This window comes from Scatophagus argus, chromosome 9, assembly GCF_020382885.2.
Source record: "Scatophagus argus isolate fScaArg1 chromosome 9, fScaArg1.pri, whole genome shotgun sequence".
In the NCBI taxonomy this organism is placed as follows: domain Eukaryota; kingdom Metazoa; phylum Chordata; class Actinopteri; family Scatophagidae; genus Scatophagus; species Scatophagus argus.
In genome coordinates, this window is record NC_058501.1 from 20035118 (window position 1) to 20051576 (window position 16459).

The 16459-nt window shown below is 41.7% G+C and overlaps 3 protein-coding genes across 3 annotated transcripts; 1 reads left to right on the plus strand and 2 right to left on the minus strand.

Annotated features, from left to right (window-relative positions):
- Positions 1 to 1373: 1373 nt before the first annotated feature.
- pnrc2 (proline-rich nuclear receptor coactivator 2) lies at positions 1374 to 5305 on the plus strand. The gene is made up of 3 exons (XM_046399728.1): positions 1374 to 1587; positions 2093 to 2311; positions 2539 to 5305. Exon 3 carries the CDS (start codon positions 2562 to 2564, stop codon positions 3030 to 3032), a length of 471 nt encoding a protein of 156 aa, XP_046255684.1. The 5' UTR covers positions 1374 to 1587; positions 2093 to 2311; positions 2539 to 2561; the 3' UTR covers positions 3033 to 5305.
- A 3791-nt stretch (positions 5306 to 9096) lies between these two features.
- Positions 9097 to 12134, minus strand: LOC124064247 (serine/threonine-protein kinase pim-1-like; the record flags this gene model as incomplete). The annotated part of the gene is made up of 8 exons (XM_046398539.1): positions 9097 to 9442; positions 9552 to 9725; positions 9845 to 10025; positions 10584 to 10802; positions 10928 to 10957; positions 11069 to 11163; positions 11611 to 11763; positions 12014 to 12134. Coding segments are annotated over 8 exons (1065 nt in total), but the record flags the coding sequence as incomplete, so codon positions are not given.
- A 2558-nt stretch (positions 12135 to 14692) lies between these two features.
- On the minus strand, positions 14693 to 15829 carry fabp10a (fatty acid binding protein 10a, liver basic). Its single transcript, XM_046398415.1, has 4 exons — positions 15667 to 15829; positions 15350 to 15522; positions 14995 to 15084; positions 14693 to 14830 (listed from the first exon to the last, which is right to left on the minus strand). The coding sequence occupies exons 1-4, from the start codon at positions 15731 to 15733 to the stop codon at positions 14780 to 14782; spliced, it is 381 nt and encodes a 126-aa protein (XP_046254371.1). The 5' UTR covers positions 15734 to 15829; the 3' UTR covers positions 14693 to 14779.
- Positions 15830 to 16459: the final 630 nt, after the last annotated feature.

A 16459-nucleotide genomic window follows, 5' to 3' on the forward strand; every position in this document is an offset into this window, starting at 1 on the left:
GACTTGGACCTGCAGACTCCCATAAAACCAGCTGGAAGAGCACAGTATCGTTGATGACGTTATGAAGATAAGACACAAAGTAACTGGGTTTGAACAGACATTAAGTAGGACTATTTCTGTGAGAAAGTAGAAAACACTAAAATAAATGAATATATTCAATCAGTACCCCAAACCTAACACATCTTAAAGGCTAAATTGTGAAGAACAGAAGAGAAAATAACTCCAAGGCCTAAAATTAAAGGATGCAGTGGCTTTAAGCTTTAAACAGTAGGCTAATTTGAACTTTCAGGAGTTCGTTTATGGCTACCATGTCAGACGCGGCTCATAACGGCCTTAGTTTTTTTTAATTTAGTGAGGCAAACAGTCCATTTTTATATTCGTGTTCCTTGTAATTTTCTTATGTGCTGCATTACGGTGTACTAATTGTTTTTTTTTTAACTCCCTACCCCCTACTCATTTTCTCTCCATGATATTGGTCAACCATTTGGCTTTAGGTTAAATCAACAAAACAACAAGGAAGAAAGGTTCTCAAGCCCCCTACAATTACTTGTCCAGATGTTGCTAAATATTTATGAGTTTGAAGTTTATATCACACTCGTTTGAATAGTAGTAGGCCTTGCCCATATTATTTTTTAAATTTGGTCTTTGTTTCATAGGTCACACTGGATAATGGCATAATTAGTATCACGAGCTACTGCACTCTGCATATTCATCAAATTCATTCAAAAGATGTGAAAAACAATACTTTCTTTTCTTCCACCGGTTGGAAAGCGATGAGAGGGTTAAATGACCTTTTTCAATAATAATGGTCATGGTTTTGTTGTAGCGAGAAGGCAGATGAGATGACGGGGGGGATGGGCATCTCACAGAGGAGCTGTTGTGTACCATTACAGCCTGTTGCAGCTGTTTCAACAAAGCACAACAGGTTTAACCTACACAAACGGGAACTGTAAAACAACGAATCCGTTTTCCTATGGAAGAAAAAAGTCTGTTCTGACATCGGTAAACCCCAACGCGGTACATGTTTACATAATTTGAACAAAACATTGACATTACATAACACTTAACTACACCGTATGCTAACCCGAACGTTCGCATTGTATTTTATGTAACCGCGTATTTATTTCCTTTGTAATTTAAATAAAAAAAACGGAACGTTTTCGGTGTTTGGAAATGGTTGGTTTCTGTTATTTTCTCACTTCTCTCAGGAAATACCCGAGCTCCAACAAAGGGAAGGAGAGGAGGGTCAGCGATTGACGTCAACAGTCTGGCAACAGGCGTGAATGCGTCTGGCTGTCTCTTCGGTGATTGGTTGTTCGGTTTGTACTCGGTACGTAATTGGTCAGATCTGTGCAAGAACGAGCTACATATCTCAGTTGTAGATTCCATTTTGTTGCAATTCAGACGGAGTCGGGAGAGAGTAGTGGCAGCCTACGGCCACTTTTAACACCACATAAGCTTCGAAGGTGACGGATTTGTAGGAAATATAGCTTGCTGTGCTTCTTACATGATCCGCCACGGAATTTCAAAGGCTGATCTCACATATTCATTGACGAAGGGCTTCATCAACCAAGCCTGAAGAAGTCGGTAAGAGGAGCAGTTTTTTGTGTGTCGTCGCCATATTGAGCTTGTCGTTTCTTTGTTTTGGTTTGGTGCCAAACTAATGTGACCCACATCGCATAAGGGTTATTTACTTATGCGGTAATGATGATTATGTTACTCGAAATCCAACTCGATCGAGTTAGCAACACCAACTGCTTTTTTTAACACCGAAAATCGACTGAAGTGCCCACATAGCAGGACGAAGCGACAAACCAAGCGAGAGACTCACAAGTGTGATAATATGTCGTGGTTTTGTTTGAAAACATCGTTCCTATTGTAGTAGCAATTTTTTTGCTATCATTAAACGAGAACTGCAGTTTTCGTTGATTGATTTTTATTATTAGTATTATTTTTGCAATGCCAGATGGGATGACGCACTTGCATAACTTTAGCCTTTCTCTGTTAGAAAACAATCTATGTTTACGATGGTTGATTTTACGTCAAATTGCACCCGTATAGCATTTCTGATCGAAATTGTGATGCTTCACAGGTCTTCGACTTCTTGGAGCATCGTGTGCCGAGGTGAATTGATGTTCAGCTCGGCTTCACGGCAAAACACCGCTCATTGGCACATGAAAACCTTAAACCTTGCTGGACAGAAAAGTGCAGTGAGAAGTAGATTAAGAACTGCTTCGAGGACCTGGGGCCCGATTGGAGGCGAAAGATTGAAGAAGGATCTCTTTTTCGTCAACTTTCTGACAACAAAGAGGTGAGCTGGAGCTGTTTTGCTCAGGGTTGTGTGGATGTGTGAGAGGGGGAGGGGCGAGGCGGTCCTGACTGCCTGGTGTTTCTGCACGTAACCCTCTGCGCTTGTTTTCATTGTGAGGCAGTGCGAGCTGCGTGCTCTAGATTTTCATCTAGCAATAAAAAGAATATCAGTCAGACAATACAGTACACATTAGTGCTCTGAAGTAATAATGTATTCTCGTCATTTAGGTGACACGTAGTGCAGAAGCATTATGGGAGGTGGAGAGAGGTACAACATTCCAGTTTCCCACCCTGAGCGCCCTTTGCCCAAGAAGAACCATCAACTTGGTCGGGCTAAGCCGAGGAGCCGCGACCAGAATGGAGCAGCAGCTTCTACAGGGGGAGTAGGGGGTCTTCACCATCATGGCCACCGCAGGAGCGACAAAGGTGCGGCCTACCACAGGTCTCCAGAGGCGCGGCAGGCCGTGTCTGCTGAGAAGAATGCCTCAGTTCGTTTTGCCACCAACTATGATCAGAACTGGGAAGGTGCGGTTTCTCACCTAAACACGCTCCTGGCCACCCAGGGAAGCCCGAGCTACGCAGGGCCCAAGTTCAGCGAGCCGCCCTCACCTAGCGTGTTGCCCAAACCCCCTAGCCACTGGGTGTCTTTCCCAATGGGCTCTTGTGACAACAGGGAGATGATGACCTTCCAGCTCAAGAGCCTCCTCAAGGTGCAGGCCTGAGAGGGATACCCACAGTTGATGGTTTAAAAAAAAAAAAAAAGCCAATGAACTAGGACTTTTCCGAATGCATGCACCCACCAGGAACACCTCAGTGCTGTAATACTTTTAGCTGTTTTTAGCTTGACTAGCTCCTTGCGTGTTGGGAGGCATTTGCAGCATTGTTGCAGATGTTTACTCAACATTTTTTTTTAAAATTGGAATTCCATTATATTACAGTCTTGGAGCCTTCCTGGTTGGTGATGCTTTTAGTGGAGTCAATTTCTGTGACTAATGACAAACTGGATATCATTTGTACTTTTGTTTTGTTCTTTTTAATGTTGGCTATGAAAGCAGATTGAGTGTGTTTTTCCCTAAACAGGGAATATAGAATAGGTCAGATAAATTCCCAACACTAATACGGTCCATTTCTGTGGACAGGTATGCCTTTTCATCTATGCAAGTTTTACAAACTTGCATTTGTAGCATTTTTTTTAATTATATTTTTATTTTACTAGGGCCCTTTTTTTCCATAAGTGTATCATGTTTCTTGTTTAGTATGGAAAAGACACTCAACTGTAATTCTGCAGGGAACAAGGCTATCTTACTGGACTAATGAGCTGTAGTGAGTAAGTACAAGTCAAAAGTATAACCTCAAACTGAAGGGTAATAAGAGACCATGGCACACGGACTTTGGACTGTCAACTCCTGTAACTTTTTTTATTGCGCTGTGCGCACATGCACTATAGGAGTTGACCTTGTCTGAGGTCCCAGCATTCAGTCATAGCATTATTTTGTACAAGTCCTTTTTTGTTGTGGTTGAAAGATGTATGAAGTTCTGTGTGTAACCAAAGCAATGTTTTTGCTGTAATTTTTTTCTCTTTTTGGACATCCTCTGTGTGGTTGGCATTTTTGCCGCTGACACTTTAATCTTGCGTGGGTGAGAGTGGCGAATAGGCTAGAGATCCCTTGGTCACTTCTAACTGTTAATATGTTCCGATCAGTACTGTTATTTCTCCTCAGTCTCAGCCTATTCAGGGCAGTGCTGCAGCTTTAACATGCGGAAGAGGGCCAGGCCGTCACATGACGTGGTCCTGTTGGCTGCATGCATTCACGAGCAAGGTAAGGCAGAGCTGAGGAAGGTTTCTGAAGTGAGGTGGTCCAAGGGATGCTACGTGAGGCAGGAGGATAGTGTTGATGTTTACAAAAAGGTCTCAGTGGCTGACTATCCCATAATCAACAGACACCCTGTCTCTTGCCTCGTTTACCCTCTTGCACTGCAATCAGACAAGTTTTTAGTAAGTTACAGGCCAGGATGCTATTGAAATGGCGTAATTGACTATCTTCCTATGGATTCTCTATTTTTGTTATTCAGTCCTCGGTTGAGGCTCTCTTTAATTTCCCTTTGCAGAATTGAAGTTGCTTATGGCCAGCCTAAAGATTACAAAACAAAGTATGAGAGCTTGTTCAGAGCCATGTAAATAATGAAATGTATAAAGTACTTGTAGCATATGTACATTTGCAGGCCAAGTTTGAGGCCTCTCTGACAAAAGTATTTTTAGTAATAACACTGAATGTATAAGACATGCTAAGGACATGTCTTAACTTCAATACTGAAGAATATTTTTGTTAAAAAAAAATCTGCCTATAACATTTGCCAGTACCCCTGCACTGTTATCTTTCTTGAGATCTTGCACATGTTTCTTATTGTTTTCTATTATGCAGTGTAGGGTAAAAGATGCTAAATGCAAATGAAGTAAAACAGAAACAAAAAATCAATTGGAACCTAGAGGAGACTTGCTTATGTATGAATTTGTGTTGTGAATGTGCTTACGGCATGTAAGCGTGATGATTTTTCTTGGGTTGACCTGTTTGTGCCTGAGTTGAAACCCATGCTGAAACAGACCAGTTTCATTCAGTGGCAATGCCACAAACTGACCAAATGTTTCCTCCAGAACCACCTTCATTTCTTAGCTGTTCTTCCGCCAGCTGAAAACTGAACATGGTCCCATGCTGTATAAGTACTCCCCTCTATTGGTTGTTCATGTTAACATTTTCTTTCTTTCCCTGATTGAGTTATGCATAGCAAAGTCTCCTTCTACATTTCTAAACCTGTAATGAATTGGCTGTAAATTTGTCCCTCTGGTATGAAATGTCACTGAATATGGAAAAAAAATGCCCTGTTAAGATTGGTATCAATTGATGTTCAAAAAAAAAGCAAAGAATGCACTCTGTGAATTGATGACAAATTTTTTTACCAAAAAAAAAAAAAATAAATCCCCTTCCCCTCCCCCCTATTTTTGTCTGTGCTTGTCTATCTTCTTTTCTGTTGATACTTATTTAGTGTAACATATAATGTGACTAGCCTAAGATTAGACCTTTGGTGTTCACTGTTATCACAGTACGGCTTAATTTTAAGGCTCATTTCTTGACAAAGTAAAACAAGGGTTATGGTACTAAGGAACACTGGAAATATTAAACTGACTTGTTTCACTCGCTAAACAGCACATGAGAAATGAATGCAGCTCATCATTCACATATTGTCACATTAAACAATGGACAAAGCTTTAGGTAGCTGCATTCCACATGCAGTGGAACTAACTTACTGACAATTCAGGGGAGCCTGAATGTTTTATTCATCTCCATACTCAGACAGGCACATCAAATGTAAGAAGGTGAAATCTGCTATCTCAAAGTACAGCCATATTATTGGCAAAGCCAAACTGTAGCATTTTTCCCCCCCTCTCCTTGGCGACAGACTTCTCCATAATCTGATGACGGGCAAATGCATACAGACGGTAAAGCGCAACACTCTTGTTATCTTAGTTGAAAGCTGAACAGAAACACCCTCAGGCAGGTTAAGGCAGCTTCTGAGGAAAGGGCGTTCAATGACATCCAGACCTTCGTCCAGCCCAGGACTTGGAGCCAGAACACAACAGAGACATAAATCTAGTGTAGGAGCAGGATGGAAATTGTCCCACAGGTCAGGTGGAAGCTGGGTTTAGGGACCTGGAGCGGGTCTTTTAAACTTTGGGACTGGATCTGGAAGGTGAAGTGACACGCAGAGCTGCTCTGTGAGTCTGGTTCATGGTGTGTTCTCTGGTGGCCACAGGGAGGACCTCTGTATTCGATAGGTTGGTCATTCCTCGTTGATAAAACTGCAAGATGACAAAATAGCTTCTGCTCTGTCTGTGTTGGCTGTAGGACCAGGAGCTGTACGGAGAACAGTTTCTCCAGGCTTAAAGAAACTGTACCCTCTGGTACTGTGTCTGACCAAGGCGAATTAAGTATTGTATGGCTTCCTGGTTTTTTACAGACATAACTGGTTTGTACCAGTTCAACAGAGGCTGAAATCATCAGCCTGAGAAAGTAAACACCATAAAACAATCCTTTAAAGTTTCAATATTCTTTGATTTAATTATGTTGCATTTATTATTAATTCACTGGGCATACAGAAAGATCAAACCTGCACTAGAATAAAATTGATTTTTTCAAAGATGATAGAATATGTCTTTGTTTTAAGAACCCTGCAAGCAGACTTGGTCTTGTAATGGGTGATCATCTTCTCTTTCACAGTGCAAATAGACCACATTTTCCTATAATGACCAGGACTTAAACTGAAGAAAACAAAACAAGCCATGTTTGCTGAATAACCTAAACGTTTGAAAAATAAGCTGCAGCACAGGTGGATAGCTACACACAGTTTAGTTTCTGCACTAAGATTAGTGTGGTGAAAAATCATCCATCCATCCATCTTCTTCCGCTTCATCCAGGACCGGGTCGCGGGGGCAGCAGCTTGAGCAGGGATGCCCAGACTTCCCTCTCCCCAGACACTTCCTCCAGCTCTTCTGGGTGGACCCCAAGGCGTTCGCAGGCCAGCCGAGTGACATAGTCCCTCAAGCGTGTCCTGGGTCTTCCTCGGGGCCTCCTCCCGGTGAGGCATGCCTGGAACACCTCCCCAGGAAGGCGTCCAGGGGGCATCCAAAACAGATGCCCGACCCACCTCAACTGGCTCCTTTCGATGTGGAGGAGCAGCGGCTCTACTCCGAGCTCCGGACTCTGCAGCTCATTCAGAACTCTACAGCTCGTGTCCTGACTAAAACTAAGAGGCGTGACCACATTTCACCTGTGCTGACCTCTCTACATTGGCTTCCAGTAAAATTTAGAGTAGAATTTAAGATCCTCCTCCTAACCTACAATGCCGTGCATGGTCTGGCACCATCATATATCACTGATCTCATTGAACCATATCAGCCCTCTAGGGTGCTGCGTTGCTTAGATTCAGACATACTAGTAATACCACGAATCTCCAAATGTAAATATGGAGCCAGGGCCTTCAGTTATCAAGCTCCTCTTCTATGGAACCAATTACCAGCCTCAGTTTGGACGGCAGACACCCTCTGCCTCTATGTTTAAGAGTAGACTTAAAACCCTCCTTTTTGACAAAGCCTATAGTTAGACCAGCCCCTAGTTATGCTGCTATAGGTTTAGATTCCTGGGGGAGATCCTGAGACACTGAGCTTTCAGAGCAGGGGGACTCGCTCATCATGTCCCATCACCGGTACTGCACTAACTCGCCCTCTCCCCCGGAGCTCGTGCGCTCCGTCTTTACTTAGCACTTCCGGAGCATGTTGCTGAATCCAGAATCTCCTACCTCGCCCTCCTGAGGCCTGGTACCGCTGATGGATCCTGGGCCCTCAGGGGCCCTACCTACTGCACTGATAGTGCTGCTGGATCCAGAACCCTCTCCATGGCCCTGCCCGGACCCTGCTGCTCCTGCTCTGCATTGTTCTCTCTATCCTCCCTGTCTCTCCTCTCTCCCTCTCCTTTTTCTCTCTATCTCCCCCTCTCCTGTCTCTCCTCTCCCCCCCGTCCCTCCCAGGCAGTCACAGCAGAAGGCCGTCTACACTGAGTCTGGTTCTGCTCGAGCTTCTGCTCGTGGGGTTTTGCCCTGGGAGCTGTTTTTCTGTGATTCCCTTCTTTTTGGTTTTTTTTTGTTGTTGTTGTTGTCGTTGTTTACACACCTGTAAGGTGTCTTGAGATAACTGTGTTATGAAATAAAATTGAATTGAAATTAAAATTGTCCTAACTTTTTTTGAATCAGGGTTTCAATGTGATCATTGAGGTTTTTTAGCTTTGTAGTTCACATTAACATAAAGCCAAAGCCTATATTAATTATTACTTACTTCTTCGGGCATTTATCAAGTCCTCAACACTTTGCTTTTCCTCTAATTTGGTAGATAAATGGAAGCCTTATTTCCCCTATTCCATCTCTGTTTGTTGTCTTGATATCTTTGGCTTGAATCTACTATACACCCGCCTTTCACTTTTCTTTGGTGTGGAGTCTGCAGAACTTTATCTTTACTATTCCAAGGCAAAATAAAGATGTATTGTCCAAAAATAAACAACTTCACCAGTTAATTTGCATGTGAGTAAAGAGACCACAGAGTATCACTGATAAATGTCCATAACAAATAAACAACTTGATTTTGGGGGGGTGTGCCATTACCGTAGTGACACAACAACACAACCATTTGGCTTCTTGTTTGTTTGGTGTTAACATGAGCACACGTTTGCAGCGAAGTGTGTTTCATGATAATGACCGCTCTTTGTGGATATCTGAGGTTATATTTGGATTAAAATAAATAACTACAATGTCTTTTCCGCACCGAAAAGTTGACATCAGGTTAAACATTTAGCCAACATGTCATTTAACCAATGACAGATGAATTCTTGCTTGCTAACTAACTAGCATTGCGTTAGCTCAAAGACGCCTGTATACACGCCAGAGCAGTTAAAATGCCAGCACACCCGGACTCGTCGGTGATATGTCTGAAAAAGAGAGATGTATTAGGCTGCCTCGCCATTTTAACGACCGCAATTGCTAATATTACTATCTTTAAAAATAGTATTTAAAACGATTTCATTCATTATTCCAACATGAGTAAGTGAGGCATACAGCAATGTAAAGACACAAGCAGAGAGCACACTTCATTTTGGGTCTTGTCCATTCATTTAGACAACCCTATTGCATCTGTTAGGATTATTCTTGTGCAATCGGTCTCAGAAACTGTAGCAGTCTTAAATATTTTTTTTTTTTTAATTATAATGCTTATAGTTTAATATCACAGAAAGGCCAATTGGCCATTTTGGCGCAAATCATAAGCAGCAAGAGAGGACGACCGGGGGGCCTAAAGGAACTGCAGACTCCTTTAGGCCCCCTATGGTGGACAGTCCAGTTGAATCAGTCCAAGCATGACTGTTTCTCAAAAAAAGAGAACAGAATTAGTTGTTGTATTGCAGAGGGTATGAACTAAAACTGCATGTGGGTGTTGCGCCAGTTTAGCTGAGCCACGGGTGAAGCTGGAGCTCCTTCAGGGTGGGGCGCATCATGTCACATGGGTTCAAACTCTTCTGCAAAAAATCTTGGCAGTCTGGAGGGAAAGAAAGATGAGAAAGTTAGAGCTGACAGCCACAGCGGTCCATCAGAATGTGAATTAAAATGAGCAGATTCGTGTTTGCATATCAGCGTGTTTTACGTACTTTTGGACAGTTCATTGCTGATCGTCAGCTCACGTCTGAGGAACCTTGTGGTGTCAAATCGACCTTTTCTGTGAAGCAGTTCAAAAAGGGCCACTCCTATCTGCCACACTGTGGTGGAGCCGGGTCGATAGGAGTGACAAAAGTGCCACTCCGGAGGGGCATGTTGGAGGGTACCTACAATACACAGACATAATAATAATTGAGGATGAAAAGTAGCTTTGTTTAAATGTTAAAGTCACAGGCAGGTAAATTAGTGAGAGGCAGAAGACAAAGCAATGGCTTTGATGGCTTACCACCGAAAGCACGGTAAACTGATTGTTTCTCGAAGGAACAGCTCAGTCCGAAGTCAATGAGCCGAACGCGTGGCACATCTGAGCTGGTCTCAATCAGGATGTTTTCCATTTTGATATCCCGATGAAAGATGCAGTTATCTTCCAGTTGTACTGCTGCATCAATCAACTGTTTGAGAATAATCTGAAAGGGACACGCAAAGAGAGAAATGAACGATCAGAGTGATTCAAAACTAACAGTTTTCTACAGCTGTCTTTCAAACCCAAAGGCACTGAAAGAATTAAAAGATTTTCAGCAGAGTTGGTAAAAATTTAAGTTTGTTTTGACTTCCAAATTAGAACATTTCCAGCCTGTCTGATGGCTTCTTACTCTACCACAGCCATGGGCAAACTTAAACTAGAGCTTCCCATAACATAAAGTTTTAAGAACATGTAGTGCTTTAGTTTTAGGTTCTGCCTTGGGTTTTACACTGTCAAAAACCAGAACATTCTCTATAGACATGATGGAAAAGGTGACACGGTTTTAGATAGATGGACAAATGTGCAGTGCAGTTGACTTGTGGCACAGAGAACAAAAGCAAAAGTGGTCCTGTTATGGGGGAGAAAAGCGAAACAAAAGGAGAACTTGTGGCAATGGCTGGATGTAACAGTATGTCAGGTCTTTAATTTCCTGCAGTAGAAAATGCTTGAAACACACACACAGACACACACGCACACACACACACTCACTCGAGCAGCTTACCTTTGCCTTTTCCTCATGTAAAGCACCTCCGTTGCCCCTGACGTACCTTAAGAGGTCCATACAGGGCACTGGTCTCTCCAGCACCAGGATTAGTTCCTGGTCCAGATCATACCAGTCCAGGAGGGACACAGCTGCTGATTCTCCTGATAAACCAGTTTTTCCAGCTTGGAGTTTTAGCATCACTGCCACCTCAGATGGGAGCTGTTTCCCATTTTGGCCCTGAAAAATCCAAACAAAATGTTGCATGAGAAAGAAAAACTCCATAAGTTTACAGAAAACCATGAATCATCAAACACACATTCACTGGGCTGCGTGTAGTAACCTGGTTGGTGTTGGTCACTTACCTTCTGTTTTGTGATGTGTTTGATGGCAACCTACAAGACACAAATAGCACTTTAGTTAGCACTTCCTGACCAGACTGTGTGTGTGTGTGTATGTGTGTATGTGTGCGTGTGTGTGTTTGAGAATGTGAGTGTCATACTTACTGGTAAATTATCGGCTTTGCGATAGCCAGCAAACACACATCCATAGCCTCCTTTGCCGAGCTGATTCTGCTGTTTGTATTTGGCCTCAAATTCAGCTAAACACACAAGCACATGTTTTTTCAGTACGTTTGCCAGGAGCATCAGTTACACGTTACAGAAGTTTAACATTAATCCTTCCTATGTGAGACCTACAACCCTGATTCTGACAAAGATGGGCCACTGTGTGGAACAAAAGAAACAAAATGAGATAACTTGCTAATCCTTTTTGGGATATACTCAATTGAAAACAGTACAAAAACAACATATTTAATGTTTTGCTTTATCAGCAATTACCTTTGTACATATATGTATGAATTTGATGCCAGCAAGTTGGAAAATGGACCACAAAAACAAGTTGGAAAATGGACCACTCTGTTTTTACGTTTCTGTTTTAAACAGTGTCCTAACATTTTTGGAATCAGGGTTTCAATGTTATCATTAATGTGAACAGGTTTGTAGTTAACATTAACATGAAGTCAAAGCTTATATTAATTAACACTTACCTCTTTGGGCATTTATCAAGTTCTTCTTGGTTGGCAGGTCTTTCCTCCTTTTTGCTTGTGGTTGTTCTTCATCAGCAGCAGCAGCCTTCCTTTTACCAGTCCTTTTGCTCACCTCCTCTACATTTGAAAGGTTTGACTGTTTGCTGCTACTCTCTGCACATGAGGAGAAACACAAACCAAGAGGACCATCAGGTTATTGATCAGCCGTTATTAGTGACAATAAGATAGAGACAATAAGTCCACCGCTGTCACTAAGGGGTGGACTCAGTATCAGCTCCAGAATAAAATGTTGTTTCTCCTTAACCACCTCTTAGTTAAAGAAATAGTTCATCATTTTATCAAATGCACATCTCAGCTAATAATGTCAAACACCCCAAATAGTAACTTCACACGACTGGCATACCGTTGTCAGTGTCTGCTGAAGAAGATGCTGATTCCTTCTCACCCTGGTTGATGTCAGGTGTGCTCCTCCTTGTCTCTGATGGTCCTTCCCCACCTTCTTTGACATTTGTTTTGAAGATGTCCTTTGTGGGTTCAGGGTCATATCCCCTGATCTTCTTCAATGGAGCGCTCCTCTCAGGACTGGCCTTCCTCTTACTCCCTCTTCTCAAGCCAGCCTTTGCTGGAGCTGCACTTTCTTGAGCTGTGCTAGTGCCGCTCTCTGCAAATGATAAAAACACATCAAATGAAATTGTTGTGTATCATAGTGGCTAAATGGATGAAACTGTATTACAGATATCAGCGTGATGAGAAAGCACTTAACGTCATCTTTCTCTGAATTAGTGCCCAGCCTACCTGATAACTCGTATGGATAATTTACACGAGTGACTCAAGGTCAGCCCAGATTTCTCTCTTACCTCCATTGCTCTTAAGGGCCACCTTAGGAAGATTCTTCACCTTCGTATCTTCACCTTTGCTAGTCATGACGATCGTACAGAAGTTTCAAATACGATAACTTCAAGTAACAAGCGACTGTCGAGCGAATACGAGTGTTTTGGGGTGAGTTTTCGCAGGGCTTCAAAGCACGTGGTCTGATAAATAGAACACGGAATGTTCTTTGATGATGAGTTGTCTTTCAAAGCAAAATGTTCCGGAATGCACAAATGTGTGTGTAGAGTAACTTGTGTGTGAGATGTCAAAGATGTCATCAAGTTACATTGCTTTGATTAATTATTATTATTATTATCATTATTATCGTTGTTATTACTATTTCTTTGACAGGAATGTCATGGTAAAGATAGGAAGTAGTAATTTGTGAGGAATAAAATCACAGTTAAACAAACATCCATATACACAAATATCAAATATAATTAAAAATATTATTTAACAATCACTATACATTTGAGATAAGCAAAACATCTATAGCCAGATGTCTCCAAGTTATTCAGATCCATCTAATGAGACCAGCTCATTAAGTTTCAAATCATTTGTAGTTGGTTTGAGGCAGAAGGAGAAGCAAACTTAAATGTCTTTTTTTCCCAATTCAGTACAGACCTTTGGAACAGAAAGTAAGAACAAATCCTAGAAATGACAATGGTAACTTCTCACACTTTTTAATAAATATTTTTCATCTCGAATATGAGGGCCTTTACAGTCTCAGGACAAGAGGGTAAATGAGTCTGTCAGTGTTGACCTCATCAAAGATGGTTTCAGAACATCAGTCACTTCCATCTACACTGTTGGGGGAGCTGGTAACATAACAAAGAGCTTCTCCAGGTGCTGGCTTTCTTTTTTACAAGCTGTTTAGACCCCTCACACATATTAGTAGGCTGTATCAACTGCTCCCTTATTATTAGACCTACCCTCACACCACAGTCTGACCACATGCTGGTTTCTTACTGGTGTGCATCAACAGTTAAATGCACAAGTGCTCCAGCTCATAATCGTTCAGTCTTTCTGGAAGATGTACCTACAACACATCAGTCAGTGCAGAAATCAGACATTCCCTTTAAATATGTTGTGCAGTCTGCCCAGGGGAGTGATCACTTGTGTTCACAGAAGGGTCCAGGTACAAAAGGCTGGGGATGGCTGCTTGGTGTGTTGAGGCTCTTTTACTCAGACACTGGGATGAAATGTTAAGTTGTGAGAGCTTGCTTGAAACAATGTGTGGCACTCAGTCAGTTAGCTGACACACAGACTTTATCTGTCAGCTCATATGACCACAAGTGCTCAGCATACCTGGTCTCTCAATTACCAAATTTTAATACATATTTTACGTGACTAACAAATCTTTAGACTTTGGTAAATCATAAAAAACATATGGATGCTTTCTTTGTTTTACTTGTTTATCATATGATGATCTATAAGCTAAAATTTATATTTTTTGGAATGATATAAATGTGGTAGGTGTGGTTGACTCCAGGTGGTAGGAGTTAGCCACACCAATTTCCTAATGGCTGGGCAAGGCTATATAGGCCACCCCCAGTCTGCTGGGTCCCCCTCTCAGCTGCCTGCTGAGCCTGGGTGAACTTTTGTTTGCCACATTTCTGTTTTGTTTGGTTATGTTGTGTTAGTTTTAGTGTCTTGTTCAATTGCTATTTTAGTTAGCAGGGTACTCTGTTTATTTAGGTGTGTTGTGTTGTATATTTTGCAATTTTTTATTTGCTGTTTTTACCCCCAAGACTGGTCTTCTGTAGAACTCACATTCAGGTTTTTCTTTGTGTATTGTGCTGTTGGGTGCTACAGCGATTGGCTGCAGGTGGTTTGGTGGTGGGGCTCTTCACCTGCACACCACACCCCCATATTAGGGAACGGATGGTAATTTGTGCACACCCTTCACTTTTTGTTTTTCTCCTTTTATGGTTAATTTGTTGTGCAAATGTGTATCAGTGCGTGGCACAGTGGTGCAGCGATTAGCACTTTCACTTCATAGCAAGAGGGTTCCAGGTTCGAATCCTGGTCTGGGTCCTTCTATGTGGAGTTTGTATGGTCTCCCATTCTGCTATTAGAATTTCTTTACACAAACACAAAGTTAGTCTAACCAGGTATTCCATTATTTCACTTTACAGTACTTTCCCTGTTCACAGCTTGCTGTCAGACTTGATGAGTATGTTAAGGCCTAGCTGCAAAGATGCACAGGAATTTGATGAAAAGATGATGCAGACCACACATATTAAGCAACATTTTTTTTTATTTATTTAAATAGACATTGGTTTCTTCGCTGTCTAGGTTACATCTTTTTGCTCTTCCTGACGAGAGTTGTTGAACCCATGGTCAAAGTCTGAAATGGGATAAAGGAAAAGGAGACACATTAAATTACGTTAAGCTTAAGCTTATGCTACACTGATGTAAATAATTAAACCGTAAGTAGATTTTAATTTCATTTGATCTTAGATATTTATATGGAAAACAAAAAGAGACTGTGGTAAAATGTAGCTACTGTACCTCAATCATCTCTCCTCCCTTGAGCTCCTGGATGTGGCAGAACTTGCCAGTTTTGCAGACCAGTTTGCCACCCTCCAGATTGACAGTGCACTGGTGGTTACAAAAGGAGACAGCGCACATTAAAAATTACTCAACAGCAGGTGTGGAGCCAAAAAAGAAACATGCACATTATCATCAATGTCACAAACAATAGAGTCGATGAGACACTGTGCACCTGCAGACTCATTACTGACAGTAAAAAATAAACAGATTTCTGATTTAATAAGCAGATGGATACTGTGCCAGATAATATAACATTAACAATTCTTGAGGCTGTTTTGCACCTTGCATAGAAAAGTAAATTAGAATTACACACCTTGAGCTTCTTGCCGTCCATGGTGGTGATATCAGCCTCCTTGCCGACGGTAAAGGAGTTGGTCACAGTTTTTCCAGGAGTCTTGGAAGTGACAACAAAGTCATTCCCAGTCTGCTTGATCTCAGTAACTGGCTTGATGTCCTTGGCCATCTTGATGACATCTGCTGGAAGTTCTGATAAGGAGAAGATAAGTTTTTGTTAATTCCTGCAACAAGCAAGAACTGATGACTGCCAAACTCTGCTGTCTGTGTTTTTGAATATTAGAATGCTTTAGCTGCATCAAAAATAGCTAGAAATACAGGTTTGTTTTTCCTCACCCATGGCCTTAAGGAATTCTTCATAGTTCTCCTGAGCATAAACCTGCCATGTTCCATTGAAGTCCATGTTTTCTAAAAGATTTAGATTCTCCTTTACCAAACTGGGTTGGAGGCTGTGACAGCTGTGTGAAGCTCAACACAATGTGGAGGATGTAACTGCAGTGGTGCACCTTTTTATACAGAAAGTAAGTGGGGTCCCGGCACCATGTCTAATGAGTAACAAACCTCTCTGAAATAATCAGTGCCGTTTACACAACCTGGAGGTCACTTACTCCTCTTTGGTCAAATTCAGCTTCCCCTAAAGGTGGTAATTTTTGTGTGTTCAAGAGAAAATGTACAGATCTTTATCAACAAACAGACAGTAGGAACATGACCAAGGAACACATAATGATGCCTATTTGCTGTAAAGTTCACAGGGTTAGGATTGTAACTTTCAGGATCAAAATCAGAAAATGATTCATTCAATACACTGATTATCAGCAAGTAGTTTATTTAAGGACTCATTCATTGAACACGAGAGCTTAGCTGAACTCCATGCATGTCTGCAACCTTTCCACAGCGTGCCGTTGAACCTCCTAATGTGACTGACTGGGACCCAGTAGTAGGGTTAATGACACTAAGGATAGTTTGCTTTGAAAGTGCAAGACACAATCTACGCTTGCAAAATCATTCACAAATAAATCTGTAGTCCACATTGTCTTTCATAGTGGATCATAAATTGGAATAAACATTGACTGAATATGAATATAAAGAAGAATTACAGTACTCGAAAGTGCACATAAAAATCCACAAG

Bases quoted from the DNA above. Each gene is read 5' to 3' on its own strand.
- fabp10a (XM_046398415.1), bottom strand. From the start codon at position 15,733: ATGGACTTCAATGGAACATGGCAGGTTTATGCTCAGGAGAACTATGAA. The intron at 15,085-15,349 runs GTGTGTAATTCT...TGTAACCACCAG, and splicing joins TGGACGGCAAGAAGCTCAAG to TGCACTGTCAATCTGGAGGG. The intron at 14,831-14,994 runs GTACAGTAGCTA...ATCCCATTTCAG, and splicing joins AGGGAGGAGAGATGATTGAG to ACTTTGACCATGGGTTCAAC.
- pnrc2 (XM_046399728.1), top strand. From the start codon at position 2,562: ATGGGAGGTGGAGAGAGGTACAACATTCCAGTTTCCCACCCTGAGCGC.